The 23,181-nt window shown below is 40.3% G+C and overlaps 2 protein-coding genes across 3 annotated transcripts in view; both read left to right on the forward strand.

Annotated features, from left to right (window-relative positions):
* Window positions 1–13,234: 13,234 nt before the first annotated feature.
* RANBP6 (RAN binding protein 6) lies at window positions 13,235–17,853 on the forward strand. 2 transcript variants are annotated; one of them, XM_059411685.1, is made up of 2 exons: window positions 13,277–13,386; window positions 14,502–17,853. In XM_059411685.1, exons 1-2 carry the CDS (start codon window positions 13,372–13,374, stop codon window positions 16,566–16,568), a joined length of 2,082 nt encoding a protein of 693 aa, XP_059267668.1. In that variant the 5' UTR covers window positions 13,277–13,371; the 3' UTR covers window positions 16,569–17,853. The 2 variants fall into 2 exon arrangements, with proteins under 2 accessions (XP_059267667.1, XP_059267668.1); XM_059411684.1 differs by having other exon boundaries at window positions 13,235–17,853.
* A 2,383-nt stretch (window positions 17,854–20,236) lies between these two features.
* The window catches only part of KIAA2026 (KIAA2026 ortholog), a 163,709-nt gene continuing 160,764 nt past the window's right edge, over window positions 20,237–23,181 (forward strand). The window contains exon 1 of the mRNA XM_059410141.1: window positions 20,237–21,570. Coding sequence (XP_059266124.1) covers window positions 20,975–21,570 — 596 coding nt within the window. The 5' untranslated portion in view covers window positions 20,237–20,974. The remainder of the gene's footprint in view (window positions 21,571–23,181) is intronic.

The raw sequence follows: 23,181 nt of genomic DNA on the forward strand, positions 1-23,181 counted from the left end.
GCATAAATTAGCATACTGATGATAATAATATTTTCCTATTTTAAAATCTCTTTTTTGGCTAAATTACTTCTTAATCCTTGGTTTCATTAATTTCTATTTTTTCTCTTCAAAATTAGTGGAATCTATGAGTTCATGTTACTATCCTGGCAAAAAGTGGAAAGCATATTTAGAAAGTATAACTAAAGAGACTGTACTAAAATAATTATTTTTAAAGAATATTAATTTATTTATTATTTTAAAGTTTTAATTTAAATTTCAGTTAGTTAATATATAGTATAATATTAGTTTTAGGAGTGTTTTAAAAAATTTTTTTAATATTAGGTTTGGGTTTTTTTTTATTTTATTTATGTGAGTGAGAGAGAGCATGATGGGGGAGGGGCAGATGGAGAGGGAAAAGCAGAATCCCTGCTGAGCGGGAAGCCTGATGCTTGCTCTCAGGAGCCTGGGATCATGACCTGAGCCAAAGGCAGACACTTACCAGACTGAGCCAGCCAAGTTCCCCTGAAAGAACTATTTACAAAGATCCAGTCAAGGTTAAGAGAACATGACAAAGGTCAGGTGTAAGAGCAATTACACACTTTTACCGAATTTAAGATGGGGGTATGAGAGAGAATGAGGCTAGAGAGAATTTGTAACATGGAAGAAAAACCCCCTTATAAGAATTGTGACTGTAGAATGCAGATAGTACAAGAACTGCAACAACGTGGAGAGGGAACAGGGTGGAGAGAATGGACTAAGTACTTAGTCCCTCATCTCAATCTCTTGCTGATGCCCTTCACTGGCCAATCCAATCAGAAGCCAGAGAGCAAGGGAGGCTGGGTGAGGCAGTCTGTAGATGTCAACCTCCTGGATGCAGAAAAGGGCAGGGAATATTTAAGGAAGGAAGGGGACAAAGGAGAACAACCAGTGCATACTGATATTCATGGTGTCACATTTCTCATATCTTATATGAGATGTACCTTATTGAAGATGTTTAGGTAGCAAATAGCCTTGGAAGATAGAGATAATATCTCCCTCTGGGGAAAAGGGCAAGCATGAATAGGTCCAGACTAAAAAGATAATGTCTCACTCTGGAGAAAAAACAGTCCGTTTTACTGCTTGCTATAAAAGGTTTAAGTACCTAAATTCAGTGTTTCTCTCCTATAACACAATCCACAGTGTGTGCAGCTGTCACCTATTACTTTTGCATAATGGTGTAGGAATTGGGAGTTGGGAAGTGGAGGAAAATGCCAATACTTTATTGCTACTGCTGTGAATAATAAACTATCTTTGTCTCTCATGCTGGAGTCTCATATATTTTATTGTTATCCATGAAATTATGGCAGGTTAACTTGTTGTCGGAGGCAGGCCCCTGGCCAGGGTGGCCTCCGCCATTAAAAGATGGCGCCTGGCTAGTTGCCAGGTTAGGATTGCCTCATGAGACTAAGCGGAACGCCCAAAGAGGAAGTAAACAGCATTGGTTGCTAGCGAAGTTGTTCGTTTAGGTGCACAGCCTGATTCCCTCCCTCCTGTACCCTGCTCGCTGATTGGTCATGTAAGCGTATATAAGTGTGTAGACTTGCGGAAATAAAGAGAGAGAAGATGCATCCGAACCGGGGCTTCTTGTCGTCCTTGTGGGTCGAGGGTGATAAATGGCGCCGGCACCCGGGAACTAATAAAAGGAATCTTGCAAGGTAATCCACAGGAAAGTGGGGAGTAAAGGTCCGCAGGTAAGCAGAGACATTAGCCATGTTCAAAAGTGGGAATTCCGTGGTAAAGCGGGGAGTAAAAATAGAAAAACCTTGCAAGGGAGAAGTCCGCAGGTAAGCAGGGTAAAACCACGACAAAGGTGGTGGGAAACTTGTACAAGACCGCAACAAGAAGCGGGGCGGCCATAGAGCCGGGATTTTCTTATTGAAACTGCAGGTAAGTGGGGAAGGGACCAGGATCAAAGTGGTGGGAATCTTGTACAAGTCCGCAATAAGAAGCGGGGCGGCCTTAGAGCCGGGATTAACTTGTACAAATCCGCAATAAGAAGCGGGGCGGCCTCAGAGCCGGGATTTAGCGAGTCCGCAATAAGAAGCAGGGCGGCCTTAGAGCCAGAATTTAGCAGCGAGTCTTTAATGTCTGCGTAAAAGCAAAAACTGCTCGGGCCTTTTTGAATACAGTGGAAAAGGCGGCTCCATGGTTCCTAGATAAAGGCTTGCTAAACGTACCTCAATGGGACCATTTAGGGGAGGATTTGAAGAAACAGGATGCTTTAACTCTTCGCCTCAAATTTAACATAACAAAAGCACAGGCACGGGACATAGTAGTCTCCTGCAGAAATTGCGTGATCTTACTACCTGCACCATCCTTGGGGGTTAATCCTAAGGGTTTGTTACCTAATCATATATGGCAAATGGATGTCACACATGTTTCAGAATTTGGAAAGTTAGGATATGTTCATGTCTCTGTAGATACCTGCTCTGGAATAATTTTCGCCTCAGTGCATAGGGGGGGGGATCCAGAGATGTTATCACCCATTGCCTACAGGCTTTCGCGGCATGGAGAAAGCCACGCCAATTAAAGACAGATAATGATCCAGGCTACACCTCACAACCCTTTAAAGCCTTCCTACAACAACTTGACATTCACTTGATACATGGAATACCCTATAACCCACAAGGACAGGGTGTTGTGGAGCGTGCGCATCTTACAATAAAAAATGCACTTTATAAACAAAAAGGGGGGAATAGGGGACACCTTCAGGTCCCCTAAAGATAAGCTCAACACCATTCTCTTTATTTTGAATTTTTAAACGTTGGACAAAATGGGTAAATCAGCTGCAGACAGACATGCAAGTGATGCTGCTGCTCCCCCTAAGCCTTTAGTACTTTGGAAGGACATCCTCACAGGAAAGTGGAATGGACCAGATCCAGTGTTAGTATGGAGTAGGGGGTCTGTATGTGTTTTTCCACAGGAAAAGGAGGCTCCAATTTGGATCCTAGAGCGGCTGGTGCGTACAGCCTTGCCTCCAAACACCAGTCATGATGCTGAAGATGCTGATGATAACTCTGGGGATGCTACACCTCCTGCGGCAGACTCAAGCCAGAGAGCTATGAGCAGTGGTTAAAGCATGGCTATCTCCTTTACCAGTGACTAACTCTTCTCTCATATTCCCTCCTCTCCCTTTGATGCATGGCAGGTCTGTAACTTGTTAGGAGCATGTACTGATATCTCAGCAGTGTCCATGTTAAATGGTGGGGGTGGAAAGTGAGAGAGGGTTAAAATGTATATCTGAACAAATCATTGCTGAGAACTTCCTTAATCTGGTAAAGGAAACAAGCATTCATGCCCAAAAAGGTGGAGAGGACCCCACACAAAATCCACAAACATAGATCAATACCCTAACATATAATAGTGAAGCTTACAAATTTTAAAGCCAAAGAAACTATCCTGAGAGCAACTTCCTAGTTGGAGGAGATTCCTTATTTATGGAGGCAGGAAGCTTAGACTAACACCAGACCTATCCACAGAAACCCGGCAGGCCAGAAAGGTCTGGCAAGATATGTTCAGGGTATTACTTTTGGCAAAAGTATTCAGTCAAGGATACTTTATCCAGCAAGGCTGTTGTTCAGAATGGAAGGAGAGAAAGAGCTTCCAGGACAGTCAGAACCTGAAAGAATATGTGACTAACTTGCCAGCCCTACAAGAAATATTAAGGGGGATTTTGTAAGGGAAGAGACACTCAAGAGTCATATAGATTGGAAGGAAATAGAGAAAATCTATAGAAACAGGGATTTTATAGGCAATACAATGGCACTAAATTCATATCTTTCAATAGTTACTCTGAATGTAAATGGTCTGAATGCTCCAACCAAAAGACACAGGGTATCAAATTGGATAAAAAAGCAAGAGCCATCCATATACTTTCTATAGGAGACTCATTTTAGACCTGAAAAAACCTCCAGACTGAAAAAGAGGGGTGGGAAGAACTATTTACCTCTCTAATGGACCTCAAAAGTAAGCTGGGGTAACAATCCTCATATCAGACAAATTAGATTTTAAACCAAATTCTTTAGTAAGAGATGTAGAGGGACACTAACAACAAACAAGAATCCAGGCCAGATGGCTTCCCAGTGGAATTCTACCAAACATTTAAAGAAGAAATACCTATTCTACAGAAGCTGTTTTAAAAAATAGTAATTGAAGGAAAACTTACAATCTTGTTCTATGAGGTGAGCATTACCCTGATCTCAAAACCAAAGACCTCAGTGAAAAGAAGAATTACAGACCAACATTCCTGATGGATGGAACATGGATATCAAAATACTCCACAAGATTTTAGCCAGTAGGCTATAATACATGAATATTATATACAACAATACATTAAAAGGATTATTCAACACGACCATGTGGGATTTATTCCTGGGATGCAAGTGTGGTTCAACATTCACAAATCAAACAATGTAATAGAGCACATTAATGAAAGAGAAGTCAAGAGCCATATGAAGCCTCTCATTTGATGCAGAAAAAGCATCTGGCAAAATACAGCACTCTTTCTTGATTAAAACTCTTCAAAGTATAGGGATAGAGGGAACATATCTCAATATCATAGAAGCCATCTATGAAAAGCCCGCAACAAATATCATTCTCAATGGGGAAAAAGAGAACTTTCCCCCTAAGGTGAGGAAAACAACAGGAATGCCCACTCTCATCACTTTTGTTCAACATAATACTAGAAGTTCTCACCTTAGCAGAAAACAAAATGAAATAAAAGGCATCTAAATTGGCAAAGAAGAGGTCAGACTCTCTATTCACAGATGACATGATTCTTTATGTAGAATACCCAAAAAACTCCATCCTCAAATTACTAGAACTCATAAAGGAATTCAACAACATGGCAGGATGCAACAATGCACAGAAATAAGTTGCATTTCTATATACTGACAATGTGACAGATGGAAGAGAAATTAAAGAATCAATCCCATTTACAATTGCACCAAAACTGTAAGACATCTATGAATAAACCTATCCAAAGAGTAAGGGATCTATACTCAAGAAACTACAGAACACTTTTAAAAGAAATTGAGGAAGTCACAAAGCAATGGAAAAGCATTTCATGCTCATGGATTAGAAGAATAAACATTGTCAAAATGTTTATGCTAGGGGCACCTGGGTGGCTCAGTGGGTTAAGCCTCTGCCTTCTGCTTGGGTCATGGTCTCAGGGTCCTGGGATTGAGCCCTGCATCAGCTCTCTTCTCAGCGGGGAGTCGGCTTCCCCTCTCTCTCTCTGCCTGACTCTCTGCCTACTTGTGATCTCTCTTTCTCTGTCATTTAAATAAAATTTTTTAATATCTATGTTATCCAGAAAAATCTACACATTCAATGCAGTCCCTATCAAAATACCACTGACATTTTTGCAGAGTTAGAACAAACAATCCTAAAATTTGTATGGAACCAGAAAAGACCCTAAATAACTAGGGGATTGTTGGAAAAGAAAACCAAAGCTGGGGGCACTACAATACCTGACTTCAAGCTATATTACAAGACTGTGGTCACCAAGGCAGCATGGTATTGGCAGAAAAACAGACACATAGATCAGTGGAACAGAACAGAGAATCCAGAAATGAACCCTCAACTCTATGGTCAGTTAATCTTCAACAAAGCAAGAAAGAACATTCAATGGAAAAAAGATAGTTTCTTCAATAAATAGTGTTAGGAAAATTGGACAACCACATGCAGAAGAAAGAAATTGGTCCATTCTCTTACACCACATATAAAGACAAACTCAGAATGGATGAAAGTCCTCAATGTGGGACAGGAATCCATCAAAATCCTAGAGGAGAACACAAGCAGTAAACTCCTTGACCTTGGCCACAGATATTTCTTCCAAGATATGTCTCTAAAGGCAAGGGAAGCAAAAGCAAAACTGAACTATTGGGATTTCATCAAGATAAAAAGTTTCTTCACAGCAAAGGAAATAGTCAACAAAACCGAAAGGCAACCTATGAAATGGGAGAAGATATTTGCAAAGGACATTACAGATAAAGAGCTGGTATCAAGATCTATAAAGAACTTCTTTATAGATTAACATCCGAAGAGCAATCCTGTCAAGAAAAGGGCAGAAAACATGAACAGACATTTCTCCAAAGAAGACATACAAATTGACAATAGACACATGAAAAAATGCTCAACATCACTTGCCGTCAGGTTAAAACAAATCAAAACCACAACGATAAATCACCTTATATCAGCAAGAATGGCCCAAAACAACAAGACTGGGAACAACAAATATTCACAAGGATGCAGAGAAAGGGGAACACTCTTACACAGGTGGGACTGCAACCTCGGATAGCCTCTCTGGAAAACAATATGGATGTTCCTCAAGATGTTAAAAATCGAGCCACTCTACTACTGAGCAATTGCACTACTGGGCATTTACTCCAAAGATACAGATGTGGTGAGAAAAGGGGCACAATAGCCAAACTGTGGAAAGCGCAAAGGTACTTTTCCATAGTTGAGTGGATGAAGAAGAAATTACTCAGACATCAGAAAGGATGAACACCTACCATTTGTATGGACATGGATTGAACTTGAGAGAATTATGCTAAGTGAAATATGTCTAGCAAAGAAAGACAATTATTGTATGGTTTCACTCGTATGTGAAACATAAGTAATAATGTGGAGGACCACAAGAGAAGGGAGGGAAAATTGAATGGGAAAAAATCGGAGAGGGAGACAAACCATGAAAGACTTTGGTCTCTAGGAAACAACTGAGGGTTACAGAAGGAAGGGGGGAAGAGGGGATGGGGTAACCAGGTGATGGGTATTAATGAAGGTACATCTGGTGATGAGCACTGAGTGTTATATATGACTAAGGAATTGTTGAACACTACATCAAAAACTAATGATGTACTCTATGTTGGTTATTTGAAAATAATAATAAAAATAAATAAAAGACTGACAATCCCAAGTGCTGACAATGATGTCAGCAACTGGCATTTCATACATTGCTCTTCAAATACAAAATAGTATAACTACTTTGAAGAGCACTTGGCAGTTTTTTATAAACCTACACTTATCATTAAACCAAGCCGTTCCACTCCTAGTATTTGTCAAGAGAAATGAAAACATACCTTTACAAAAACACCTTGCTCTCATATGTTTATAGGAGCTTTATTCATAATAGCCTAAAGTTTGGAATAATTCAAATGTCTCTCAGTTGATGAATGAGCAAATTGTACTAGATTTGTATGATGGAATAAGGAAGGAAGGAACAAATATGTAACAGAATGGATGAATGTCAGAAGCATTGTGCTAAGAGAAAGCTCGCAGTGAGACACAAAAAAGCCATATACTGAATTATTACATTTATCTGAAATTCTGGAAGAGACAAAGCCATAGCAACAGAAATTAGATCAGTAGTGACTTGGAGCCAGGAGCGGGGAAAGGAGATTTTCTACTGAGGGACCCAAGGGAAATTTTTGAGGTAACAAATTTTTGAGGTAACAAATATATGTTCTCTATATAATTGTGGTCATGGTTACTGGACTGTAATCTAATTATACAACTATAATTGGTGAATTTTATTGTATGTATGTTGTAGCTGAATAACGTGGCTTAAAATAAAAATGCTTATATGTGGTGCAGTATACTTCCTATTGCATCACTTAATGCCTGGTGTCTGAGTCAAGGTCCAGTTGGGAAAACAAATCACAATGAGTACTTCAAGAGGAAATTTTATTTAAAGGATTGGTTATGCAGGTATGGGAGATTCAAAAGAGTAAATAAATAGCACTGACGTAATCAAAAGATGATAGCTGAAGGAACTATTAAAATCCCTATAGCTGAGGGAACAAGATGGAACTGGTATCTTTAAACTCAGAGGATGGACCTCCCAGAGCTGTAGGTGAAACCTCTAAGAAAGGGGTGTCCCCAGACTACTAGTAGTATTTCTGCAGAGATGAGAGAGATTAGATTTTTTTGAGGGTTGCACAAGGGAGGAAACTGTTCCCACCAGGAGAAACGGCCATTCTGGGACAATACAGACAAGAAAAGGAAAAACAAGAAGGATTAATCCCTTTTCTATACTTTTAAAAATCCTCCATATCTCTAATGGCTCCTTTTGGTGAAATCGTCAGGGTCTCAGCTATGGAAAGAGAATATTTTTTCCAAAGCATAACCTCAGGATCCGAGAACAAATTACAGGAAGTATGGTTGTGGAGCTGAAGGGCAACAAGTAAATGACATCTCTGGTTTATTACACTTTTAATAAGATTTGTCAATAATTTCAGGTGGTTTCAGCTTAATCCCTTTATTACTGAATTCCCAATCCCTGTTTTATTTAACGGTTTTAACATCCATTGCTCATTATTACCTAGATTCATGATTTCATTTTGGATTACAACACAGAAATTCTCTGATTTTAGCATTCTTTGTGCCCTAATTAGCTGGAATTTTATAAGGAAGAAAGTACTCTCATGAACTATTTGGTTAATCGTAAAATACAGTTTGTACAGGAAAGACAGGAAAAATCTTGATTATATCTCCATCAATTTCATAGTTGGTGACCTAGCAACCTCCAAAAATGATCAATGAGTTAGTTGCTTTTGTTAGAATTAGAAACACATCACTTTTGTTTATATACTTGATGTTTTTAAGTTCATCATAGACATTATTCTTTTTGACATTCCAAATGTCCCATTTTTAGGCCAGTGGGAGACTTTCTGGTATTTTTTGTTTGTTTGTTTCTTGTATTTTTTATTCTGGATTATTCTTTTAAAAATGCCAAATATGTCCAATTTAATTCTGTCCCTCTCATTTGACTCTAAATCTCTCAGATCTTGGAAGAAATTTCCAACTTATTTTTCACTTTTCCCACTTAGTAAGCTGCTAATAAATAGTTGAATCATGTGGTATTGAGCTACCTTAGGGAAACATTCTTAAATGGCCTTTTAACAGTGAAAACAATTTTAAAAGCCAATTTAATAATAAAATTTAATAAAGGTTTTCAACTCTAATCAAATCTGCAAGTCCAGTCTTGAAATCTTGGGTATTACGTGCATTACTGGGATGGGGGTAAGGGAAGAAATAGCAGTGCAAAAAGTCAATAGAAGAGAGTTATACAATATAGAGTGGAAGTACTTTAAAATTTTAAGTAAGTATGTGTTTTTCTAAAATAGAAGATCATAAATGATTTTCCTAAAGCAGATTCAGTTTAACTCCTACTGTTAAAATGATGACTGTCACTATAGCTTGTGGGAGCAACTAGAAGAAGTAAATATAGATTCTGGGACTCACCTTTTTAGGAAAGACTCTTTCCCTCTAGAAAGAGTTAGCAGTCTTTTGGTCCACATTAACACTGCTATTTATCCATATATAGGTAAATAAATAGGTAAACTGCAGTATTCCATTCAGATGCCCAGACTAATACTTGGGGCAATTTCCTAAGATTCTCCACCTCTGAGCTACAATGACACTTTTCCTTAAAACCTCTTGAATCCTTGTCCTCTTTTTTCCCCTTCCATTGTTCTTATACTTTAAACTTTCAGCTTAACTGATTTACCTCCAATCTTCATACTATTAGCAAAGTAACCTTTTTGTAAATTGATTATATAACAGTCCTTGATTAAAATCCTCAAACAGGGGTGCCTGGGTGGCTCAGTGGGTTAAGCCTCTCTGCTTTCGGCTCAGGTCATGGTTTCAGGGTCCTGGGATCAAGCCCCGAATAGGGCTCTCTGCTCTGCAGGGAGCCCGTTTTTCCCTCTCCCCCTGCCTCATTGCCTACTTGTGATCTCTCTCTCTCTCTCTGTCAAATAAATTTTTAAAAAATCTTAAAAAAATAAAATCCTTAAACAGCTCATTGCCTTTAGGAAAAAAAAATCCACATTTTCAACATGGAATATAAGACCCTTCATGATCTGGCCTTTATTTAACTTTTTGTCTTCCTCCTTTCTGCCTCCTATAGCATCTCCTCAGGCCCCCCCCTCAAGTCCTGTCCCCAATGCTCCAGCAATCTGAAATACTGGCAGAACTCTTACCACCCTAGGCTCTATTGCCTCTTTACCCTTGAATGAAGCTGTTCCCTCTATTTAGAACAAACTTCTCCTTTTTTCAAATAGTTAATGAAGATTCATCCTCCAAAAGTCAGCCCTGGGGTGCCTAGGTGGCTCAGTCAGTTAAATGTCTACCTTTGGCTCAGGTCATGATCCCAGAGTCCTGGGACCAAGTCCCACATCTAGCTCTCTGCTCAGTGGGGAGCCTGCTTCTCCCTCTCCCTCTTCCTTCCACTGCCCCTGCTTGTGCTTTCTCTCTCTATGACAAATAAGTAAATAAAAATCTTAAAAAAAAAAAAAAAAAAAAGGTCATCCCCATTATCACCTTCTCTGGGAAGACTTACCTTATCTCCCTCACACCCAGAGTAGATTAGTTGCCTCCACAACCCCCTTTGGTTCCATGGCAGACTTACCATTACCACAGTGATAACTATGGTACGTGACATTTATTGTCTCTCATAAGCATCCTCATGTACTTAATCTTTATCCCCAGCACGCAGCACCATGCTTGAGTATACCCTCAGTGAATGTTTGCTGAGAAAATGAATGGTTGTGTAATCTTAACCCAGAATTTTCCAAATATTTTTTCAAAGTGGTTGTACCAATTTACTTATACTACTACAAAAATATAACAATTCCCTCTTGATCCATATCCTCACCCACCATTGTTATTGTCAACTTTTTAAATTTAAAACATTGTGGTAGGTCTGTGATGGTATCTTATTGAAGTTTTTAATAAGTCTCTAACACAAATAGTTACGGTGTTAGGAGAAGCCTCCTCCCCTCCCCTGACCCTCATATAATTATCAACACTTCCTGAAATATCAAAAGCAAGGCCACACTGTTAAACTTATTTAAGAAACAGTAGGAAAACCAGTGATCTGGATCAATATGCAAAACTGTAGTCAAGTTCTTGGAATCAGAACCTAAAACCTGATCTAATCAGTGTTTTCAAATTTTTGTATTTATATTAAAACCCAGTGTATTTGTTAAAATGGGACATTCTCAGGTTGCATTTCCTAGAAATTCTGATTCAGTAGTTTAGACCTTGGGTCCTAATACCTATATTTAAAATCAGTATTTCAAGTGATGCAGTTCATTCTAAGTCTGCTGAATGAGAAACTGTTTAGAGAGTAATGCTTCTTCCTAAATGTGTATAGTATTGCACATTACAATGTAATTTGTAAGACTGTTTTGTCTATCATCTGGTTAATCCTAAAGCTGGATTTTCTATCTTTGTGAGCATATGCAGTAACGTTTTTGAAAAATTAAAATTTAAGCCCACTTGGAGAAGTTTAAGACAGACTTTGCAATAAGTGAAGACCTCTGATCACGTTACAAATCCAAGAGTAATTATGGGGAAGCGGTATGGTGAAAGATCATTGGTGTTGCTTTCAGAAGAGGTGGATTTGAGACAGCTGTGTCATCTTAGGCAGATCACTTAATCTCTCTGAGTTTCTCTTACCTAAAATTAGTATTACACCAGCCCACCAATTTTGCAAACCTGATTAAGATTCAAAATGGCAGAGTGGCAAAGTGTTAACACAAAAGTAAGATTTAATCACTGTTAGAGGGATGATCATTGTTTTTGACTGACACACCTGCTTGAATTTAAAGAAATAGTATTTAGCTTCAGGGGCATTTGTTTCTTGGAATAATCTCAATATCTTCCTACTGAAAGGAAAATTGTAAAAGCTTTTTACAGTTTAGGCAACATGCAAAGAAAACCTTGAGTGACATGATCAACGATACAAAATTAACTTACAGATAAGACTAGGATTCAAGTCTTCTTTATTACTAGCCCAGGTCACTTTCCACTATGCTTTACTCAGTTGTCTTTTTTTCATTCTTTATTGTACTTCACAGACAAGGTGATTCTGGCACACCAGAGTTTGAGCACTACTGTCTTTACTCCATTAGATATAGTAGTGGGATGGTAATCAGGGTCTCCACCTTTTATTGCTCTTATTTGATAAACAGATTTTTAAAAAGTTTTTTATTAACATATAATGTATTATTAGCCCCAGGGGTACAGGTCTGTGGATCACCAGGTTTACACACTTCACAGCACTCACCATAGCACCTCCCCAATGTCCATAACCCAACCACCCCTGATAAACAGATTTATTGGGGTATTACTTTTTGCATACCATACAATTGACCAATCTTAATTGTACAATGCAGTGGTTTTTAGTATAATCAGTTATGCAACCACAATTAATTTTATAATATTTCATCACTCCAAGAGAAACCCACTATCTGACAGCAGTCATTTTACATTCTCTCCTTCCCACTGCCTCTGGCAACCACTAATCTACTCTCTATATAGATTTGTCTTTTCAAGGCCTTAACTATAAATCTGGGCATTTGTAATGATGTGGCTAGAACTAGAGGGTATAATGCTAAGCAAACTAAGTCAGTCAAAGGAATATACCATATGATTTCGCTTGTGTTGTGGAATTTAAGAAACAAAACAGATGAAGTTGGGGGGCAAAAAGAGAGAGAGAGGGAAACCATAAAAAAGACTCTTTAGGATACAGAACAAAAGGAGGGTTAATGTAGGCAGGTGGACAGGGGATGACTTAGATGGGTGATAGGTATTAAGGAGGGCAATTGTGAATACTGAGTGCTGTATCTAATGATGAATCACTAAATTCTACTCCTGAAACTAACATTACACTATCTGTTAACTAACTAGAATTTGAATAAACACTTGAAAAAAATTAATAAAATTAAATTGCTCGAGGAGGAAAAGACGACCTTTATTACAAACGGAATTATACAATACGTGGTCTTTTGTGGCTGGCTTCTTTCACCTGAAGGGTTTTCAAGATGTAATTATTTTTAAAATTATCGGGGTAACGATAGTTTAGAAATAACGGGTAAGAAATCATCCATACATTCAATAACATAAATTTCTTTCTCCCTTCCTTCTTTTTCTCTCTTCCTTCCTTCCCTCCCCCCCTTTCTTTCCTTCTTTTCTTTCTCTCTTTCTTTCCTTTCTCCGCAGGTGTTTTTTCTTATTGGAAAACGGATGGAGGGTCCCTCTTCCCCACTCTGACCTACCTACCCCAGACACTCAGTTGCCTACAACTCGGAGCACAGGCAAACCAACCGCCGAGCAGAGGATGAGCGACCCCGCCCATCCCCGCTGGCGCCTTGCTCGCGTCACTGTTTCTGGCCGCAGACACCCTCCCTTCTTCCCGGTCGCGATTTCTTTGACATAGCGCGATGGCGGCGGCCGGGGCTGCAGGGTTGCCGGCTACTGTGTCGGGAAAGCAAGAGTTTTACCAGCTTCTGAAGAACCTGATCAATCCAAGCTGTATGGTGCGGAGACAGGCAGAGGAAGTCTATGAAAATATCCCAGGTCTGTGTAAGACTACGTTCCTCTTAGATGCTGTCAGAAATAGAAGAGCAGGTTATGAGGTGAGACAAATGGCTGCCGCACTGCTACGACGGCTTTTGTCCTCTGGGTTTGAGGAAGTCTATCCAAATCTGCCTTCTGATGTTCAGAGGGACGTCAAGATTGAACTGATACTGGCTGTTAAGTTAGAAACACATGCTAGCATGAGGAAAAAACTTTGTGATATTTTTGCCGTGCTGGCTAGGAATTTGATAGATGAGGATGGCACTAACCACTGGCCCGAAGGTCTGAAGTTCCTTATTGATTCAATCTACTCTAAAAATGTAGTTCTATGGGAAGTTGCACTTCATGTTTTCTGGCACTTTCCTGGGATTTTTGGGAACCAAGAGCGGCATGATTTGGATATCATCAAACGGTTGTTGGATCAGTGCATTCAAGATCAAGAACATCCCGCAATCAGGACATTGTCTGCTAGAGCTGCAGCTGCATTTGTACTTGCTAATGAGAATAATATTGCTCTTTTCAAAGACTTTGCAGACTTGCTTCCTGGAATCTTACAGGCTGTGAATGACTCGTGCTATCAGGATGATGATTCAGTGCTAGAATCCCTTGTTGAGATTGCAGATACTGTACCTAAATATCTGGGTCCTTATTTAGAAGATACTCTGCAGTTGAGTCTGAAGTTATGTGGAGACTCTAGACTTAGTAATCTGCAACGCCAGCTGGCCCTTGAAATAATAGTGACCTTGTCTGAAACTGCAACCCCAATGTTGAAAAAACATACAAATATAATTGCACAGGCAGTTCCTCATATATTAGCAATGATGGTTGATCTACAAGATGATGAGGACTGGGTAAATGCTGATGAAATGGAAGAAGATGATTTTGACAGCAATACAGTTGCTGCTGAGAGTGCCCTAGACAGACTGGCTTGTGGGCTTGGTGGAAAACTTGTTTTACCAATGACTAAGGAGCACATCATGCAGATGCTTCAGAGCCCTGACTGGAAATACCGACATGCTGGATTAATGGCCTTATCTGCCATTGGAGAAGGATGCCATCAGCAAATGGAATCAATTCTAGATGAAACAGTTAACTCTGTTTTGCTTTTTCTTCAGGATCCTCACCCAAGAGTGAGGGCTGCAGCCTGTTCTACGCTTGGACAGATGGCTACAGATTTTGCACCTAACTTCCAAAAGAAATTCCATGAAACAGTGATTGCAGCTCTGTTGCGTACCATGGAAAATCAAGGTAATCAGCGTGTGCAATCACATGCGGCTTCTGCACTTATTATTTTTATTGAAGACTGCCCCAAAGCATTGCTTGTTCTATATTTGGATAATATGGTGAGAAATCTACATTCTATCTTGGTGATTAAACTTCAAGAGTTGATTCGGAATGGAACTAAACTGGCCTTGGAACAGCTTGTGACGACCATTGCCTCAGTTGCAGATACAATAGAAGAAAAATTTGTTCCGTATTATGATATATTTATGCCATCACTAAAGCACATTGTTGAGCTTGCTGTTCAAAAGGAACTTAAGCTTCTGAAAGGAAAAACTATTGAATGCATTAGCCATGTTGGTCTTGCTGTTGGGAAGGAAAAATTTATGCAAGATGCATCAAATGTGATGCAGCTATTATTAAAGACACAATCTGACTTAAGTAATATGGAAGATGATGACCCTCAGACATCTTACATGGTTTCAGCATGGGCTAGAATGTGTAAAATTCTTGGAAATGATTTTCAACAGTACCTTCCTCTAGTTATTGAGCCTCTTATTAAGACTGCTTCAGCTAAACCTGATGTTGCTCTCTTAGACACACAAGATGTGGAAAATATGAGTGATGATGATGGATGGCAATTTGTAAATCTTGGAGACCAACAAAGTTTTGGAATTAAAACCTCAGGACTCGAAGCAAAAGCAACTGCTTGCCAGATGTTGGTTTACTATGCTAAGGAGTTAAGGGAAGGATTTGTGGAATATACAGAACAAGTTGTAAAGCTTATGGTTCCTTTATTGAAATTTTATTTCCATGACAATGTTCGAGTGGCAGCAGCAGAGTCTATGCCTTATCTCCTGGAATGTGCAAGAATTCATGGCCCAGAGTATCTTGCCCAGATATGGCAATTCATATGTGATCCCTTAATTAAGGCTATTGGGACTGAACCCGATACAGATGTACTCTCAGAAATAATGAATTCTTTTGCAAAGTCCATTGAAGTAATGGGAGATGGGTGCCTTAACGATGAACACTTGGAAGAACTAGGGGAAATACTGAAAACAAAACTTGAAGGGCATTTTAAAAACCAAGAATTGAGACAGGTTAAAAGACAGGAAGAAAACTATGACCAACAGGTTGAAATGTCTCTGCAAGATGAGGATGAATGTGATGTTTATATTCTGACCAAAGTATCAGATATTTTGCACTCATTATTTAGTACTTACAAGGAAAAGATTTTACCGTGGTTTGAACAACTGCTTCCATTAATTGTAAATCTAATTTGTTCGAGTAGGCCATGGCCAGACAGACAGTGGGGATTGTGCATTTTTGATGATATTATAGAGCACTGCAGTCCAACCTCATTTAAATATGTAGAATATTTTAGGTGGCCAATGCTACTAAATATGCGAGACAATAACCCTGAAGTCAGGCAAGCTGCTGCTTATGGCCTGGGTGTTATGGCACAGTTTGGTGGAGATGATTATCGTTCTTTATGTTCAGAAGCTGTTCCACTGCTGGTAAAAGTTATTAAGTGTGCAAATTCCAAAACCAAAAAAAATGTCATTGCTACAGAGAACTGTATCTCAGCAGTAGGGAAGATTTTGAGGTTTAAGCCTAACTGTGTAAATGTAGATGAAGTTCTTCCACACTGGTTATCATGGCTTCCACTGCATGAGGATAAAGAGGAAGCTATTCAGACTTTGAGTTTTCTCTGTGACTTAATTGAAAGTAACCATCCAGTTGTACTTGGTCCAAATAATTCCAATCTTCCCAAAATAATCAGTATAATTGCAGAAGGAAAAATCAACGAGACTATTAACTATGAAGATCCCTGTGCCAAACGCCTAGCTAATGTTGTGCGTCAGGTACAGACTTCTGAAGAATTATGGTTGGAATGCATATCCCAACTTGATGATGTGCAGCAGGAAGCTTTACAGGAGTTGCTAAATTTTGCTTGATGCACTTTAATGTCACTTGAATATTTTGACCATGAACGTAATTCCAAATAATTATTGTGAGCGTATTCCATTTTAATTGAGTGAACTGTTCTCCCTGCTGAACAGTTAATATTCCTTCCCTTTATGTTTTTCCAGGATTAGTCAGTGTTCTAGCCTTATGTTCACCTTGCATGTTTTTTCTCTTAAACACAGAACTTGATGATAACTGTGCTTCTGTTGTCTTAGAATGTTTGTCACCTTTTCCCTAGTTGATGTGAAGTATATAAAGTGTTGTTACTTGTCTGAATTATTGATGCTGAGCAAACAATATACTTGTGTCAAGATGTCATGCTGCCTATCACAAGATACTGAGAGCTAACAAAGATGGAACTTCCAGGACAAATATCTTTGGAATTCTAGATGAAAAATAGTGGCAAGCTTAATTCTTCCTTGATAATACTGCTGGTTTCCATGGTAATGGGAAGATGCTGAAATTGGGAGTTTTGAGATATTGCCATGGATGTGAGGAGTTTTCTCTATATAGCCTATGAACTTTTTTATAATGTCCTCCTGGGAACAGGGTGAGGCATATTCATATTCTAGTCCCTAAGGTGTCCAGCTAAGAGTTAAGAGAACTTGAAAATCTTAGCCTGATTGAACTCTATTTTTCAAGTTATTCAGGACTTTTTAAGAAGTGTGGTTACTGAATAGGCTGTCCTGGTACATGTAACATTGGTAGCTTGTAACACCATTATTCAGTGTTTGACAAAGAGTAATAAGTATTTGTGGTAGTCTATTAATATTATGTGTTTGAACAGAATATTGCATTGTGTATGTATGCCATTTCCTCCCTGCAAAGCAGCCCAATAAGAAGAGAAGCCCTGGTTCAAAATGGGTCTTAAGTAGATTTCTATTTCGAAGAAGTTCTTAATAGACTCTATAGTAGCACTGAAGAGTATTCTATTATGAAAATGAAAGGGAAGCAAAATTAATTTTATTTTTAAATATGAAAAATAAAACAGCTTTGAGAACAATCATTTAGCAGTAGATACGCATTTTAAGAAAACAGTTCTATAAATCTAGAGTTAATTTTATTAATTGGAATGTTGATCTTTAATGTCAAGCTTTTTGTAGGGTAGAAAAAAGTTTTCTAGTAAGCAAATCATTGATCCAAAATTTAAGAACAAGTATATCTGTCATCATTTCCTGGGGTATTTGTGAGTACTATGTATGTAAAGTATTTAGCAAATATTTAAGACCAAGTAAATGCTTAATAAATAGTACCCTATTAGTGCTGTTGTTTGTACCTATACTGTGTTTTCTTATGGTTTAGAATTGCTTTTACATTAGAATTTTCCTGATTCACTCCCTGCCAGTTCAGAAGAACAGGCCATCTAGGCTGTTGTGGACAGAGATAGGAAGTTGAGATTTTAGGTGTGGAATTCCTGTCCATTACCTACAATGATTTATTATTAATAAGGGAAAAAAGGAAAGGACATTAATTATGGTATAGCCACAGTTTTATTTAAGATAAATAAAAATACACATTAAATAAATAGAAAAATCCTACCATAAAATATTAGTAGAAATTTTCTCTGGGTGGTGGGATTAAATGGCAATTTTTCTTGTCACTAATCTATATTTTCTAACTTACCTGCAACCAATGTATTTTTTGTATAATAGTTTTTTGTTTTTGTTTTTGAGTTTAAGGACCCAATTCTACTTTTATTTTAGCTGAGAACACAATCATCTTGGCCTTTCCATGATCTATAGCTGATGTTCCTTCAACTCACACCTGTTTATCTTAATATTCCTTCAGAAGTCCTTGGTCAAATTTCTAGCAATTCCTTACACCTTGTGCACTAGGAACTGGATATTCTGCCAGATGACTTGGAATTAGGCACCATGGAGAATTATATAATAGAGAAGATATGATCGATCTATCGATATATGATATGATAGAGAAGGTGTATGAAAGACCTAGATTTGGATTTTGGCAAACTAGTTTCTTAACCTAAGCATCGGTTTCTGCATCTGTAAAATAGACATAATACCTAGGATTGTTGTGAGAATTAAAGGAGATAATATAAAGTGCTTGGTGGCACAGGGTTCAATAAATGCAATCTATATTATTAGAGAATCATGAAATAGGGTTGGTAGCTAAAGATGAAGGGGTATATTTGCTGGGGGATGGTGGGTCCAGATTCTTGGGCTTTGTCAAAAGAAATGAGAGATGTCTAGTCAGACACATTTTTCCTTGCCAGTTGCTGAAATTAGACTGGTTCCTGGCTTTGTTCCTGTGAGGTACATCTAAGGGCTCTAAGGAAAGAGAATGCTGTAAGGGCCCAATAAGTTACAAATGTCTGATGAGAGGAGACCTTGAAAACTGGATAATAGGAACACTCCAGTGTTCCCATTTAACTATTTTACCTAATATTGCTATTTAACTTAATTGTCCCCCAAGCTTTGAAGTTTTGACTTTTATCAGTGCTTTAAAGGTTCACAATAATCAAGAATTAAATATACCAACCATTTGGTTCGATGGTTTCTACTTTTATTTTTTTTTTTTTTTTTATTTTTTTTTTTTTAAAGATTTTATTTATTTATTTGACAGAGAGAGATCACAAGTAGGCAGAGAGGCAGGCAGAGAGAGAGAGGAGGAAACAGGCTCCCTGCTGAGCAGAGAGCCCGATGTGGGACTCGATCCCAGGACCCTGAGATCATGACCTGAGCCGAAGGCAGCGGCTTAACCCACTGAGCCACCCAGGCGCCCCTGGTTTCTACTTTTAAAATGCGTGATTTCTAGGACGGCAGTTGCGTTTCAAGCTAGAACATTATGAGTTAAGTAGAAAGATGTGTGTATCTTTCTTATAGAACATGAGAAAATAATACTTGCTTTATGGAACTATTAGCTCCTTTCTCCCTACTTTAAGCAATACCTAAATTAAAGCTAACCAGTCCACTTTTTAGACAATCTCTAAACAGTAATTTTTAAATGTGTAGTGACATTGCTAATGACTATTTAATGCAGTACGGCTTAGACTTGAATTATTTGAAGATTGTTTTTAACCCCAGGGATTTTTATTAAGGTTCCATTTCCTTTATTTATTCTTAGCAGATCTCGAGAACCGAGATGAAAATGTTAATTTTAACACATGAGATCACTTAAAATAGGAATTGATCTGAAGAACTGGGGACCGGAGTTTTAGAAATTTGAGTTCTACGAATTATCTCTTTTTCTTTTGCATGTGAACGTATGTTTCAGTTGTTTGACTCCTTGAAACGCCTTTTTAAACTTTCCAAGTTCTAGTTTTATATTAAAAACCCGTTGGTCACAAAGAGGAAGTTGGATGAAGAGAACATAAAATTTGTAACAGAATAGGATCTACATTTTGTGCCTTCTCACTACTCATTTGACATTAAAGAGGGTTATCTAGCACGCTCCTTCAGAATTCTTCGTTTTTAGGGCTAATTAGGATCTCGCAAAACAGAGAACCTCTTGCTACACACGCTTCTAAAACCTCTTCGACCTTTCTGGCACCGCCAAGTACAGCTGCGCAGGCGCCTTGCTTCCCTTTCCACTCCGCCCCTTAACAGCCGTCTACAAGCTGATGACATCATTGAGCTGCGCAACCTACCAGGCCTCGGGCCCGAAGTCCGCTTTCGCGTAGCTGGGCCGGACGCAAAGTGGGTGGGTGGAGGCTGTCTTACTACGCATGCGCACCGTGGACGGCTACGGTGTCTTTCTTTGCCTTTTACCACAGCTCGCCCCAGAGCCTGCGAGTAGCTTGAGTGCCCAACCCCCTTCTCTCCTTGCTCCTCCCCTTCCTTTCCCCGCCCCCGGCCCAGCGGGACTTCTAACTGACAGTTGTCGCCCGGCCTCGTCCGCACGCCGCCTCCTCCTGCTCGGGTACCCCGCAGGTAGAGAGGGGCGGGAGTGGGTGTGAGGGAAAGGAGGAGCCCCAGACGCCGCAGCCCAGTCCTGCGGCCCCCTCTGGGGCGACAAGAGAAGAGTCCCCACTTCTTTTTCGCCCCTTCCTAGCACCCCGACAGCTGGTCCGGAGGGGGTGGGGCGCCAAGGCCGCGGCAACTAGGCGCGGCCTGGCTGGTGAAGAGCGGGCGGGCGGGGCGCGGAGGGGTGAGGCTAAGGAGGGCCTGGCGCGCGCCGCCGCCGGGGGGAGGGGAGAGGAGGGCACCTAGGCTCTCCTCTTCTCTCCCCCCTCCCTCTCGCGCCATGTAACCCCGCCTCGCCGGCTGCAAGCTCGAGACCCCCGTGAGTAGTGAGCAGAGCGGGCGGCTCGGAGTGGAGCCCGATGGGGCTGGTGCTGCGAGGCTCGGCCGAGCCCTGAGGAAGCAGCCCGCGCTTACGCGTCCCCCGGCGCCTCGAGCGGCCGCTCCACACGGCCCAATCTGATCCTGCCGGGGCCATGAGCGTGCCCGAGACGCCGGGGGAGATGGAGCCGGCAGGGGAGGAGGAGTGGCACCCACCGGCGCCCGAGGAAGAGGACGGCGAGGTGGAGATGGCAGCGGCGGTCCCGGCCTCAGGGCCGGCCCAAGGGAGGAGTTCTTTCTCGCGGGAGGATGAGGACGACCAGGAGGAGGAGGAGGAAGAGGAGATGGTGGTCGGGGGCGGTGGCTGCAAGGAGCAGGAGCTGACCTATGAGTTGCAGCAGGGCTACCGCATTCTGGGCGAGTTCATGCAGGAGAAGCACCGGGGCCTCACCAGCCCCTTCTTGCAGCCCTTGGGTGGCGATGCCACCGGGGAGGATGAGGTGGCCGAGGGGCCGCGCGGCGGGGGCCGGGGCGGTCGCGCCCTCCCGCAACAGTTCGGGCAGGGCATGTGTCTGCTGAAGATGGAGGAGAAGTTCGCCAGCGGCCAGTATGGGAGTATTACCGAGTTCGTGGCGGACTTCAGATTAATGCTGGAGACGTGCTACCGCCTGCATGGGGTGGACCACTGGATCTCCAAACAGGGCCAGAAGCTGGAGATGATGCTGGAGCAAAAGTTGGCGCTTCTCTCTCGGTAAGTGAACCCCATTCTGGGTGGGACTGATGGAGTGACACAAACAGCCTCTCACGTGTCTGAAGATGGATTGGGCCGGGCGGGGGGGGGGGGCGTAGCTGATACGTGCAGAGTTGGTGTTGAGAACCCAGGGAGGAGGCGCAGCCTTGATTGGGGGCCCGCAAAGGTGTGATGGATGTGGGCACCCAGATGAAAAGCTGAAAGGGAGCCGAGCCCTGAGCGGTGAAGAACAGGTAAAGTTTGTAGGTATAAAATAAAATGATGCCGATGGGAAGAATTACGGGGATAAGGTAGAAGAAGTGTTTTAGTGTGATAAAATTTGGACCACAACTTTTAGACAGTTTTAACATGACATTAATAAACGTTTTTAGGATGAAATATCGTTAGAAAAATGTGTTTGGCTCATGTAAAAAGATGGTCGTTTCAAACCAAGAAATTTATCGTTTCATTACATGTCGGCCATCGTAAATTTATGGAGTGTTTTTTTTTAAATTTTTATTAACATATAATGTATTATTGGGGCGCCTGGGTGGCTCAGTGGGTTAAGCCGCTGCCTTCGGCTCAGGTCATGATCTCAGGGTCCTGGGATCGAGGCCCGCATCGGGCTCTCTGCTCAGCAGGGAGCCTGCTTCCTTCTCTCTCTCTCTCTCTCTGCCTGCCTCTCAGTGTACTTGTGATTTCTCTCTGTCAAATAAATAAATAAAATCTTAAAAAAAAACAAAACCACATATAATGTATTATTTGCTCCAGGGGTACAGGTCTGTGAATCGTCAGGCTTACACATTTCCCAGCACTCACCAGTATCACATACCCTCCCCAATGTACATAACCCAGCCACCCTATCCATAGCCCCCTATGGAGTGTTTTTAAATGATCGATAATTACTGTGGCGTGTTTCTGATCTTTTCTCTCAGCTTTATATGAACAGACTGAATTTTTGCGGTAATAGTGGATGCATCAAAACAAAAATTTTGAAATTTTAAAATGTTTAGACATCTGTGTTTATTCTACTAGAAATCATAGTCCATTCAGGTGGCACTGTGCTCTTGGTATACTATACCCATATATTCAGAGTTAGTTATTTTTCTTTAGTGAGAGAAAGTAATGTAACACAAGAGGTATTAAAAAAAATGTATTTGTAATCATTTATTTGATGTGAGCCAAATTAATTTCTCAAGTGAATAGAAATTTAGGAATAGAAAAATAATGGAATGTTGGAAATGGTAGTTCAAGTGGAATACTACTTTGATTTTCTAAGAGCTGACTGAACTTGCATAAGTCACTTTACCTTTTTGGCTTTAGTTTCTTCATCTGTAATATGGGGATAATAAGAGTACCTCATGGTGTTACCCTAGGATTAAATGAATTAATAAATATAAAGTTAGCAGTGTCGGTTCCACAATTAGTCTGATATAAATTACAGCCATTATAGTATTAGTAATAGTAGTTGAATAGAATGAATATTTTCCTCATTTCTGAAACTGGGCATTATATTAGTGCTTTTATGACTAGCTCCTGAGAAGTTGTAGGTTTTTGCTTCTTGATTTTATAATGGTAATTTAAAAATAATCTAATGTGTCCACTGGCTTCCCATATATTTTCAAGACTATC

The sequence above is a fragment of the Mustela nigripes genome, chromosome 9, assembly GCF_022355385.1.
Source record: "Mustela nigripes isolate SB6536 chromosome 9, MUSNIG.SB6536, whole genome shotgun sequence".
NCBI lineage: Eukaryota > Metazoa > Chordata > Mammalia > Carnivora > Mustelidae > Mustela > Mustela nigripes.

Bases quoted from the DNA above. Each gene is read 5' to 3' on its own strand.
- RANBP6 (XM_059411684.1), top strand. From the start codon at position 13,251: ATGGCGGCGGCCGGGGCTGCAGGGTTGCCGGCTACTGTGTCGGGAAAG.